The sequence below is a fragment of the Indicator indicator genome, chromosome 5 (genome assembly GCF_027791375.1).
Source record: "Indicator indicator isolate 239-I01 chromosome 5, UM_Iind_1.1, whole genome shotgun sequence".
Lineage (NCBI taxonomy): Eukaryota > Metazoa > Chordata > Aves > Piciformes > Indicatoridae > Indicator > Indicator indicator.
Window position 1 is genome coordinate 12651399 of NC_072014.1, and position 13487 is coordinate 12664885.

At 43.8% G+C, this 13487-nt stretch overlaps 1 protein-coding gene across 1 annotated transcript in view; it reads right to left on the reverse strand.

The window, feature by feature from the left end:
* The window catches only part of HDAC4 (histone deacetylase 4), a 193990-nt gene that overhangs the window by 2300 nt on the left and 178203 nt on the right, over window positions 1–13487 (reverse strand). The window contains exons 22-24 of the mRNA XM_054381416.1: window positions 9704–9822; window positions 7940–8073; window positions 473–557 (exon numbers count right to left, since the gene is read on the reverse strand). Of these exons, the coding sequence (XP_054237391.1) occupies window positions 473–557; window positions 7940–8073; window positions 9704–9822 (338 nt within the window). The remainder of the gene's footprint in view (window positions 1–472; window positions 558–7939; window positions 8074–9703; window positions 9823–13487) is intronic.

A 13487-nucleotide genomic window follows, 5' to 3' on the forward strand; every position in this document is an offset into this window, starting at 1 on the left:
CAGAACATCTTCAAGTACAATGATTTTACCTTCCCCAGCTAAACAGACCTAAAATACTAGCAACTTTATGCAACACTCAGTTTGACTTTCATCCCTATCTGTTCTTAATTAACGGATGCCACAACACCCAATGAGATTTATGTTGACTAGAGATACTTGAACTGCATTTGAAGACAGAAGGGTACGCTCAAAGTGCAGGACAGCCTGTCCTTCACAGAGATTTTAGCGGGGGGTTAATGTAATTTTTCTTCAAGTTTAATACTAATTTCTCCTCATTTTCCTGAAGGAACTGCTCCCTTTGCATCGCTCAGTATGACCAACTCATTGCTGCACAAATCCAGTTCACAGAGCAGCGACCACACATAAACTAAGATGAGGGAATGTGAAATTGCCAGGATGATGGAGAAGTCAGATGGGTGTCCCCCAGGGCAACTCAACAGGAAACCAGATGGGGGGACTGAGCTATACTCACTGTGTATCTCAATTACTTTCTCCATTGAATGCACTGCATTAGCGTTTGGTCTCTGCTGGAAAACTTTTTCTGGGAGAGGGTCAAGCTGTAGAGAGAGAGAAACATTGAAGAAATGTTACTTCACGTTAGAGACCAGGCATTACGTGCAATTTAAGTAAAAGGCTCTGCCATATCAAGGCTCCACCCCACTCTCTTGCTGCCTATTTGCCTTTAGTTAAATATCCAAAATATACAGGCTTTCTAAGTGGTCTTGTGATACTCAGAGCAGTTTCCTCCACACTGATGCTCCTCCACACACAATGCTGTAGCTCCATTGTGGTCAGCAGCTGTGCAGGACAGAGGCTGTTCCCTAAAGAATCTGCTGCAGCCACTGACAAAAGACTGTATGAAAAGTCACTATTACAAAGATCAGGAAAATAAGGCAAGTGATGTTGGCAGCTTTCACAAAGAATTTTTTAAAGCTATTGCTTAGATCTTTTTTTGCAAAGTTTTCACTTTTAATACAAAACAATGTGCAAATGAAAGGGACTTAAACCAGCCACACTCCTGCTTTTCTTTTAAAGAAATAAATGGAGAAACTTTTCAATTTTTCTAAACACCTAATCCAGTGTATTTATTAACTCTTAACTGAAAAAGTCTGTAACCAGAAAGTAAATAACCGAATTTTGGTACAGAGAAACAGCAAAATATTGCTTTGAAGCAACACTCAGCATGACTATAACTTCAGTGGCCACTGATGCCTCTTACCAGCTGCTGGGCTGGTCTTGCCAAGGCAGAGCAGCATTAGATCTGCATGATAATCTTAAAACCAAAATTGCCTTGAAGATACCAGTAAAGCTCTTAATTGGCATCAAAATTTAGGCTTACTGATGTGGGCTTTCTACCTTTACGCTATACAAAGAGATGACAGCAAGAACATGCTGCTGGTATGGAGACCTGAAGTTGACAGATGACACAGAAAGCCTCCCCAGAGCGTTCAATGTAAATGCACAGAACAGGCAGGTGTTGTTTGGGCTTGGCTGCTTTTACCTTGTAAATGCAAACAGCATGTAGATGATTTCCGGTTTGCCCTAACATACATCCCACCCTCAGAAAAGCAGTGCTGCCTTTGATACTAGCTCCTGAGAAAATTCTAGAAAGCTTTGGATTGAAAGGGACCTTTAAAGGTCATCTAGTCCAACACCCCTGCAGTGAGCCGGGACATCTGCAACTAGACCAGCTTGCTCAGAGCCCCATCCAACCCAAGCTGGAATATTTCCAGGCATGGGACATCTACCACCTCTCTGGGCAACTTAGGCCAGTCTTTTAGCACTCACTGTAAAAATTTTCTTCCTTCTTTTTAGCCTACATCTCCCCTTTTTCAGTTTAAAACCATCATCCCTTGTCCTGTCATGGCAGGCCCTGCGAAAAAGACTGTTCCCATATTTCTTGGGCTGAACAACTCCAGCTCTCTCAGCCTGTCCTCACAGCAGAGATGTTCCATCCCTCTGACCATTTTTGTGGCCTCTTCTGGACTCGCTCCAACAGCTCCATGTCTTGTGCTGAGGACTCTATGAAATGCCACTCCAAAGAAGCTTATCTAAGTACTTCTGTTATTCAAAGAATCACAGAATCACTAAGACTAGAAAAGACCTTGAAGATCAGGTCCAACTGGACCATTCCTCTAGGTCCATCTCTAGATACACTGGAGCAAAGGATGTGGATCTACCTGAAAAAGCCTGTACATGAAACCCACATAGGCAGTGCTATGCTGATGGAGTTGCCTCATAGGACCATAATGGCCAAGTGCTGGTTTGGATGTTGTTCCCACAGCAAGCCCACACTGCCACCAGGCCAGATTCCTCCAGCCAGGGTGAAAAAAACTGTCCCAGCAAGGAGGTGCCTTTGCCACCAGAACTGCATCTTTGTTAGAGGTCTTTACCATCCTCACTGTAACTGTCAGGGAACACACACCTCTACTAAACAGCAGTGCTGGCTATCCACAGTAGTGTAGACCACTGACACCATGCTTTGATCAGCACAGCTGTTTTAAATAAAGAAATAAATTTTTTCCTTATCATTCAAGAGCAAAAAAAGCCTCTGCAGACTTAAGAATTGCTATCTAGAAAACCAACGTCCAAACTAGGCGCACATGTTGCCTGTTTTTTGATGTAAGCTCTCCCACCACCCAGGAAAGACTTGTCCCTTCAGTCTGCAGGCAGGAGGTTCCAAAACTACTAGGGAATCCAGTTCATCTCTGCACTGGCATGGACAAACGCACCTATGGTGACAGAAGGACAATCATTCCAGAGCTCTCTTCAGCAGTGGAGGACATCACTTTTTCCATTTCTTTTTAGATACATGAAAGGACTCTGGCAGCCCAGGCAGGGCAGAGGAGTGAGAATGAGAAAAGGGGCAGAGCAAGACAAATGCCCTCTCCTTGCTTGGCAGCACTTTGTCCTGTTTTGTAGGAGGCAATTTCCTCTTGCCTGAATAGAAAACTCTGCCTGTATCCATCCCAGCCCTGGCAGCCTTCAGTCAGTACAGAAACAGAGAAATTAGATCAACACCCTGACAACTGCATCCTTTCTTGCAGTGTTTTTCACCTCACTTGTTTTTGGGTGGATGCCACAGAGCAGCAAGCAGGAGCTCTTGTGGGAGGAGATGGGGTTATTTGCTTTCAGCAGCTGACACTGTGGAGAATACTGGTCTCCTCTGGCACAGCAGGAGCATCTGCTTGGCAGGTAAGGATGACCCCAGCAAAGCAACTCTGCTTGGCTCACATACGTGGCCAAAGACTTGGATTACTCACAAGAGCTCAAGACATCTCACAACCAACTAAATACTCAAGAAAACACTTTCATCAGATCTGATGCTTTCCAAGCCCATCAATTTTTTCTTTCCTTCCCCCCCCTGCCACTGCCCTTGGTTCTCCACTAAGAATTCATCACAGATCTCCAATGTCATGGTATCAAAACCAAGAGATGTCCACAGCTGTTAATTGTATCTGGAAACGGTGATCAAGGCCCAACCAGGGATAATCCTTAGCAAAGAAGCAGTCACCATTTAATAGCAAAAAAAAAAAAACCCACCTATGGCAAAGTTTAACTGCAACTTCTGTTCAAAGCCAAGAGAAGCTCCATCCAAGAGATTTGCTCTTGCAGCCACATGGTAGCCATTTGATAGGTACTTTATGAGGACTAGAAATTGCTCTGTTCCAGATTTAATAATTATGGATTGCACTTTTTATAAATTCTCCACTCTAATAATAATTCTGGTCCAATCTGGCTTCTGTGTGACATTAAGTGAAGGTAAAAGCAATTCCTCACAGACTTTTAAGTAACAGCTTTCTAACACCTCTCACTTGGTACTGATGTAAAGCATGCAACAATAGGCAGCCCAGCCACATGTATGAATCATTTCCATAGCATGCTCCTCTTTCTCATATAGCACTCATAGACAACAGCCTACCCACTGTCCTCCTGGAAATGGAAGGAATGTCTCTGAGTATTAGGTGAAAGCTTTAAGCAATTGCTTAGCATCATCTTCTTGTTTATTTGGGATGTCCAAAGTCTGACATTGAACACACCTCCACTACTTCTGTATGAAAGGTAACAAAGCATTTTTAGCAGCAACAGCCAGCACTACAAATGCTGCTGAGCTACAGGACCACATGCCCAGCACACACGTCTTATCTCTCTCCTCCCCACTAGCTGCTCCCACAACACATCAGCATCATGCTCTGCTTCAGGCATGGTGGTGGCATGGGTCCTGGCCTGGGGCAGCAAATGCTATGGATGCAACAGATCTTAAATAGTAGCATAGCTCCCTGGGAACAGGGAGTTCACAAACAGCATTTGCCACAGGACAGAAGCTGGTTTGAAGGGTAATGACTTCTGCTGTCCACAGCAGTGTGAGCAGCTCTGTACAGCAGCTGCCTCTTCTGCTCTCCATCCAGTCCTGCTGGCACATTGCTGTCAGAGGCTGCTTTGAGTAACAGCAGAAACACAGTGGCTTACTCATCTAAACAACCATCCGTGCATTTTCCTTGCACCATGCCCACTTTGGATTTTTCAGCTGAGGCTGTGTTAGCTTTACACAAGCGAGCTGGTAGCCAAAGCAACGCACGCACATTTTGAAGCGACTTCACCCAGCACTAACTCATTTCACATTAAAATAATCTGCTGCAAAGCTAAAGCTCTGTTTTAATTTCCTGGACAGTTGGGCACAAGCCGGCTCTTGCCTTTGCATCACGCTTTTCCTGAAGCGGGAGTTTTGATCTCCGCCGGTGCAGGCAGACGCTGGGAGGACTGGCACCGTTCCCCTCATTTCCTACCACTTCCTTGTGTAACTCCGGCACCGCCGCTCAGCCGGCAGAGCCTTCCCCGCCGCCGGCCGCAGCTGCCTGTCCATGTGCACACATGCAAAATCCTCTAACACGCTGTATATCAAACTCCATCAAAGGGCCGCGGGACAAAGCAACAGCAGTTCCCTCCAACTTCCTTGCATTAAAAAGATTTTATAAGAGACCTTGATAAAAGTGGTGCTTCCTGCTTTTTGATGTGAGGGTTAAGTCAGAGAACATTATCACGATATCTGCGCAGCCTTACAGCCCACCTATGAAAAGTGAGAACAGGTCCATCTTTAAGTATTTTAAAGCACCTTAGAGCTGTGGTGACTCAGTGATTTAAAAAAACCAACCCAAACAAACAACACAATTTTTTTTTTTACCTTTCAGGATCAATGTTCACTCTGCTAAGTGAAACCACTCGGGTAGCTGACAACACCCGAGCTATGGTGAGCGCTGAGATATCCCCAACGCCTCGCGTTTCCAAACACGTTCCTGGCTTGGATCAAGCACTTATGGATTGCAGGCAGATCTTCACACCACATTGCAGTTACCCCTCTGCATCCTAGATGCACGTGAGGCAAGAGGAATGACATCCTTCATCTGTTATTTCCTTTGTCTCCCCTTCAGAGCACATCCTGCCAATAGAGCTGGCTGCACCCAAAGGTGGATGGAGCTGGGGGAATTGTCTGTGCTGACAACAGTGCCATCAGCTGTCAGCTTAACAGAGATCAGAGAATCACAGAATGGTTTGGGTTGGAAGGGACCTTTAAAGGTCATCTAGTCCAACACCCCTGCAGTGAGCCGGGACATCTGCAACTAGACCAGCTTGCTCAGAGCCCCATCCAACCCATCCTGGAATGTTTCCAGGTATGGGGCACCTACCACCTCTCTGGGCAACTTGGGCCAGTGTTTTACCACTCTCACTGTAAAAATTTTCTTCCTTCTTTTTAGCCTTTTTCAGTTCCCTTTTTCAGTTTAAAACCATCACCCCTTGTCCTGTCATGGCAGGCCCTGCTAAAAAGACTGTTCCCATATTTCTTGGGCTGAACAACCCCAACTCTCTCAGCCTGTCCTCATAGCAGAGATGTTCCAGCGCTCTGACCATTTTTGTGGCCCTCTTCTAGACCCACTTCAACGGGTCCATGTCTTTCTTGTGCCAAGGTAGACATTGCAATAAAAACTCCAAAACTCCTTTACTTCCATGCTGATGCAGCAGTTGGCTCCCAAGTTTTCAGCTGTCTAAGACTGAAAGCCTTATCAGCACTGACTGGCCAAGCACAAGAAGTAAATGCTCTCTGTACACTTGGAGATAGGATGCTGGATGATTGCAGCAGATGCTTTTGATGAATCCTACCTAGTTTATCTCTTGAACTGGTTAGTGAGGTTTCCCCAGGCACTGTCACCCTTTGTAGGGAGTGTGGCTACTACAAGACAGAGCACTTCTACAACAGGCTGGAAGTCAAACCTAGCTGATCTGCACCTCCCCATAGGTCCAAGCTTCTTGCTCCAACCTCCCAGACCTGAGACAGTCAGATGGTTACTGAACAGCAACTGAGTCAGAACAAGTCTGCCCATGGCAGGTCACCAAGATCTCCAGAAGTTAACTCCCACTGGAGGCAGACACAAAGCTGAAATACTGCTTAGCTTCTCCTCTCTGTGATGCTGCACTTTCAGCTGTTGACCTCCTCCCTCAGCTCCTGCCCCAAGGGGTTCCTCAGCAAAGGGTGGTAGTACTCTCCAAGGCAGGTGAAAGCTTTAGGAGGAACCCTCCCTTCTTTCACCATCTGACAGGCAGCCTGATGTCTTGTGGACAACTTCAAATTCGTGTGTTTGCTCTCCCCCAAGGCTAAAATTCCTAGCTATACATAACCTAAGGATTCACATTGTGCTGTTAACTCCTGCTGTCAATCCTTAAATGTTGTTCTCAAGAGCTCCAAAGTCCCTGTTACACTAGACACCTGCAGCAGATACCAGCTGGGGGTTGTGCCCAGGGCTGCAGGCTGAGCAAACACCTGCTTCTCTGAGGGACCTGGAAAGATGATGCAAAGCACTTTTGCAGTCTCTTGTTTCTGTCCAGAACTTAACCATTTGGACTGGATGTGGAGAACAGGTGTCCAAAAAAGACCAATGAACCAGAATATGGGAGGCTTAATCAAAATTAACCAGTTACTCGTACTTAAAAGCCCACAAATTAGATAAAAACCATGTTTCTTGAACAGAGATATACGCAAAGGTTGCAGACCTAGAAGATGCACAAGAGCCCCAGTCTGGGATTTTGCTGCCAATAACCAATTTCTCTGCTTGCTTGCTGCCATATTTCTGCAGTACGTGATCCTGAACTCTCCAAGTCCATCAAACGCCTTCACTCTGAACTTTTTAATTACCAACATCACTGGAAGAAATGTAGGTGTGAGCTGCTATATCAGTGGCAGCTATAGCTGACAGCCAGGCTGCATCAGGGAGAATGGGCATAGGGAATCTGAAAAATTTCTTCCTTAATGCCCACTGACACTAAAGGTAGGGTGGGGAGAAAGGCAGAAAAACTGAAGTATCTGAAGTTACCGCTGTAGGAAAGTACCCTGACCTCCCCAAAACCCCAAAACTAGGCTTTCGTGGTATACTTCTCTGTCTTGCTCTTATCTTGTGATCATACAGCATGGCCATTTCATGTCACAAATTCTGTGACACAGCTGAGGCCTCTACAAGAAAGCAAGGTGCAGAAGACGGAAAATAAAACATCTAGAAAAAGAAAAGTAGAAGTGAAGACAGTGTTGATCAAGCAAGCTGCCCAATACAGTAGGCACAGACTGTAGTACTAGACAGGGGCTCTGCAAAGGGAAGGGAAGGCTTGGACAATGATTTCAGAAAGAAATCAAACTAACTACTTGTTTTCCAAAAAGTGAAAAAAGCAAATTAGTTGGATAAAGAATAAACCCAAATTCAATTCTTATCTATTTCAACCCTTGCAGTATGAATTGCCAAGCACAAGTGGTGTTTCAACAAACAAAGTGTGCACTCTTTAAATTAACATGCGTCAAAAGGACTCAAAATTTGGTGGGTTGACTGTTTTGGAGGATGAGATGCCCAAATTCAAGGGGGGTGCAGGTTGTAGTCCCTGTGTTTGCCTGTCTACGTACCTCATTTCCCAGCAAGGCAGCAACACACGCTTCCGAGGCATCACAAATGGCAGTCAGGTCATGGCCTCCTTCCAGGGCCAGCACGACGCGACCCCCGGCCAGGCCCATCAGCTGCTTTGTCAGGTACCCGAAGCCTGTAACGAGGGAAAAGAGGAAATGTAGGAGAAGGGCAAAGGTTGCGCCTGGAATCAGGCTCCTGGCGAAGGATCAAAGAATTATAGAAAGGAATTACATCATATTAAAAAACCACAAGGGATCTGAAAGGACTCAACGCATAATATGAGCCAGGTTGGATTTTAATGCGCTGGCTGCAGAATTCCAGCCACAGTTCCTCGGCCACGATGGATCCGTACCTCCCCCACGAGCATTATGCTGGAGTTTATCCCAGGTGAGAGGCACTGCCATCCTCCCTACCACTCCTCAGTGCTCTGAAGTAAATACAGCAGCAGCTATCTCCTTTGGAAGGATGAAAGAGGGTGGAAGGAGGCAGTTTTTTCTCCTGCTCTGGAAGATGCAAAGTCAGAACAGCCATGGAGAAGGGAGGAGGGGAAGGGGAAATCACTAAAATTGCTGGTGGTGTTTTCAGTTGTGATAGCAGCATTGCAGTGCCCCAGAGATATCTGACATCTAGGTCTTAACAGACGTTTCTTCCCATATATAATACGCTATAAAAATTCCTGGGGCACCCGGGACTTTGATCATATGACACACAATACATTTCTACCCTTTAAACAAAACAGAACCAAGCTGCCAGGAGTTAAAAAACACGTCCTCAAAGCAACCTTCCTCTTCCAAAAACAAAACAAAACAAACATTCAAAGAAAAATCCAGGATATTTCTACCCTCCATCCATAACTCTCTATTTTCTGTTTTGCAGCGACCCCCGTGAGCACCTTCACAAATTAGCAAATTAACAGCCAGATAAAAAGATTCATGGCTGAGCCCATAACTATTTTGCGAGAGCAGCAGAGCATGGGAAATTCAACAAGCAGGTAAACAAGAACTTCTCATTACAAAGTGTTTCTGGATACCTTAAATAACTCGTCTCTTGTAAATCTATTTCACTTTATTCTTATATAAATTTTATAGGTTCAGCTACCTTATGAGGTTCTGCAGTTCACTGTAGAGGATACATGGCCTGGTTGAAACAAACACTTAAAAAAATGAAATCCTTTTGCAAGAAATCTTCTCAATTGACTTGAATGAAACAGTGCCAGACAAACCCAGCATAAGCAAGGGTTTTTTTTTCAGTGCAACTCCTATGCAATGGAATACAGCACAGATCCAGAGTAACAAGGAGGTTCTTTTGAGCCTTTATAATTAATTCAAAAGTGCAGAATGAAAATATTCAGCTCAAATTTTTAATAAAGTAACCTAGAGGAAGAAATGGACTTGAACTGGCATGTAGATCAAGACACTCTCTTTCCATCAGGCATTGCCTCTTTCTTCAATGTTGCATTAAACCAAGCATAACTCTAATTCAGCAGACTACAAACAAATTGGCAGCCTCCTTATATGTTTGCATTTGAAATTTAAATATGCAACGAATCAAAAAAAGAAGGCTTCAGCTAGACCAAAATATATGGTGCAGTGACAGAACTTAATGAAAACTCAAAGAAAAAAGGCTGAAAAGTTTGCCTTTGAAATGCAAGATCTGAAGATAGACACCAAAATATAAAACTTGCTAACACTGTACTTTGGTTCCTAGGACAGCAGCAATTTCCACCACTTCTGGGTGTCTGCTCTTGTAAATTCACAACTTACATTTTGCTGATAGATTATATCCTCCAAGAGGTGTGGGATGGCCTTCCACTGCATCAAAACCAGATGACACCAGCACGACATCTGGGGCAAATTCATTGGCAATGGGCATTATTACCGTTCTGCAACAAAAATTTAACAATGGCAGACACGTTACTTTGGCTCTTGAACAAACACAGGAACACTTAAACCATCTTGAACAAACACGTTGTAAAAACTTGTACAAGTTCTCCACGGTAGCGAAGCACATCTCCTATTTTTTGACAAGGTGAGAGCCTGGCTGGCAGAAAACCTTGCACCACAGCACCCTTTTAAATTCAGTATCGTTAGTTTTTCCAGTGAGGTCTATTATGTCCTCCGTCAACAGCCTGGTGTTCTGACCAAGGAAATAAATTGTCCTGCACTGCGTTTTCCCGTTTGTGATCATATCTCACTTTACCTACAGGGCACGAAGGGATAAGGAGAAAACAAGCACAGAACGCAAAACCACCTGGGAAACTGTCTGACAGCAAGCTCAGTTTGTGGCGCTTGTCTCCATGTGCTCCTTTGAAATACCTCCTTTAGCCCTTGCAGAATCTGCAAAGATATTTATTTTTGTCCTGCTGCACTTCTCATTTACCACAGTGAAAGGCTGACGATTCCCCATGGGGCTAAAAGCTTTCACATGCAAGTATCTCACCCAAATACACCTCTCCAAACTCCAGTTCCCCATCCTCTGACATTCTGTTCACTATGAAATGGGCTGAATTGCTTAGCATCCATAAACCATTGTCTGCTAAGGCTGGTATTTAAACAAAACAAGATGACTGTGTCTGTGGTTCCTCAGTAAAAGGCTCTTCTGGTTTCTCTCTTCAATCTATGCAATTTCTGTTCAAAACCTACAAGAGGTTGCAAACACCCCATTTCCCTTGTCAAGATGCCAACTCAACAAAACTGGGAACTTAAGCAGAGAGGAAATAATTGCTTCTTCCATATAAACATGGCAGAACCAAGATTATAGCAAGGAAAAAAAAAATCAAAGCAGTAGAGCTTCTTAATTAACATGACGCACACATTCCCAATCACTTTTCTGATTTAGAAATCCTGCTGAAAGCACTCTTGGATGAACATCTTTTTTGTGCCATGCACGAGGTACCCATCTGCATGAACCTGAAAATGGTTTTGAGTTTTTCATCTGGGCACTGATAATAGGAGGAAATGGTGGAGGTGCACAGAAGGTTGCCCTTCACACAGAGTAATATTTTCCAGATAATGTTCTTTTTTTTCATAATAAATGTCCCCACTGAATCTCAGCTGTACCCCTAGGGCAGCCTGACTAATGCCCCATCATATGTTGCTGGGTACTGAAGATGACAGTTATTTCCCTGTTTCCCCATCCTAGGAACAGCTACTGGCAAGGATAACTTTCTAAAGCATGAATGGAAGTTATTCATGTACCAAAAAGAGAACCTGTAAATATCTTTGCAATACATGAGAACTTCACTTTTATTGAGTACAGTCTTTATGTGATGCTCAGAAAAAACCAAAAATCCCAGAAAGGTCTGTTTAGTGCTGAGATTGCTCAAGTTGCTATCAAGACACCCATAAAAATTCACATCTCTTGCTACAACTATGTTAAACAGCCACATCTGTTAGTATCAGCATCTTCTTCAGGCCCAAACACCAAGTCTGACCTCATGCCATTTTGTCCTCCACAGAGTTTATTTTCAACAGAGCATTAATATCTACCTACCACACAATGAGCTACTTATTCAGTGTTGGGTAAAACCCATCAAGTAGTTTTAATTGCCACCACTGAACAGTACACCCAACACATTGCAGGTCTCATCAAGGCACTATATAATCCCAAAAGAAGGGAAAAAAGAAAGAAAAAACAGATGAACAAGCTTCTTTCTAGCTTTAACTTTTTGCCCTCTAACTGCCACAGTAACCGAACAGCATCCTGCAATCTTTTTGCCTGCCAGTCTCTGCACACAGACACAGAAACCTATACAAAAAAGGATCTTATTTTCTTTTAATTCTTACACAATCTGAAAAAAGGCATTTTAATTTTTTCTCAAACGACGTGATTGCCATATGCATTTTGCCCTCAAGGAGATGATTACATAAGGAGGACAAAATAGCACAGTTTTTGCTGATGACTTTACAATTGACAGAAATCTGTTTAGTGAAACCCACAGAGGTTTTAAGCAGAAACCACCTTCTTCACAAAGGACTAAAGCAGCAGTTTCGAAGCAAGTGCACGTGGCAGAGGTTTTTTTTTTTTTTATCCTAAGCTTTGAAGTACTGCTGAGCACTTTAATTTCTAACCAAAGGAAAATTGCTAAAATCATCAGATTTTTTACCCCCCCAGAAAGTTAGCATACCATGGGAGCTGCTAGTACCTCAACTGATGTGTGGGATCACCATATGCTAGTTGTAGAGCTAGCATGAACTTGCACCCCTAAACTATGGGCACGGTCTGTCCAGATCCGAGCAACCCATGCAACCCCAAATCAGGTACAATTTCTTGGTCATGGCAAAGCTCATTCACTGATGCTCAAGCATGAACACGCCCAGGGAACAGGGACAGCCAGTGAGCAGCACGATGGTGCTGGTGATGCTCAGCTGAAGATCCCCATGACTGCAGTTCAAAGATACCCTCTAGCGGCACGGCGAGCACAGGCAGCACCAAGACTTAACCACGAACCCTGTCTGTATAAGTTTTAGGAGAGAAAAAGCAGTGATTGCTGCTTAGAAATAAATCAATTGGTGCTTGACAATCGTTAGAAGGAGTTGTTTTGAAGATGTCCAGAGTTTTATGTGATGCAGGACAGAGACCTCACAGCCCCAGCAAGTATCTTCAGCTCCAAGCAACTATTAGTGGTGTTCTGCATGCACAGTAGAGTTTTATCAGGTCCCTCAGAGTTTTAAGAAACATGTATCACAGGTCCTCTGGCTCCCTCATTCAAGGGAAGTCATGGGAACAATCACATACTCTGTACCCATGGGATGGGAGCTGGACGCCATCTCAGTCAGAGGCTCTCCGTGACCTGTGTTCAGGGGCAGTCAGAGGAGAAGCGCAAGATGACAGCGTCAGAATAACTGACGAAATGATTCATAAACCCATCTGAACTCAGGAGCACTCTCAAATCCTTTGCCCATGACTCCTGTGCAAACTCTCAAGGGCTGCTCTTGCTTCTGACTTTCTTCTAATTCCAGTATTACACTGGTAATCCAAAGCTGCAGTCCCAGCTCTATTTGATGCTCACCATATACATAAGCAGCTATTTCTTTGGCCATAAAACACAACCCAGGAGGACTGAAGCCCTCCTGCCTCTCAGCACTCCCTCAGTTTCCCCTTTTCAATCAAAAAAAAAAAAAAAAGGAAAAATATAAATAAATTCTTGCATGAAAATTTAAGATGTAAGGAAATGAACAACTTTTAAACAACACGTTTCTGACATTTCACCTGTGAGTAGCATTTTCAGGTGCTAAATCCCCAGGAGAAAGCAAGAATTAAATGGCAAACAAAGCTATTGCTTTGCCCTGCTACTGATACTATAAAAGAAAGTCAGAAATTCAAATTACTGTCAATCCAGTTTTATCTGGAACCAAGTCTTTTACCTGATGGTTAAGGCACCTGTAGTCATTTGCTAAAGAATGAAAGGGTTTGTAACAGAGAATTCAAGCCATGCCGAATATTTTAAAATATAAGGGCTACCTTTAAATTTCATAAATTTCCAAAAGGGGCTGTTTTGCTTAAAATAAAGTAAATCCTTTCATTTGACTCTGATTGCAGCTAAAC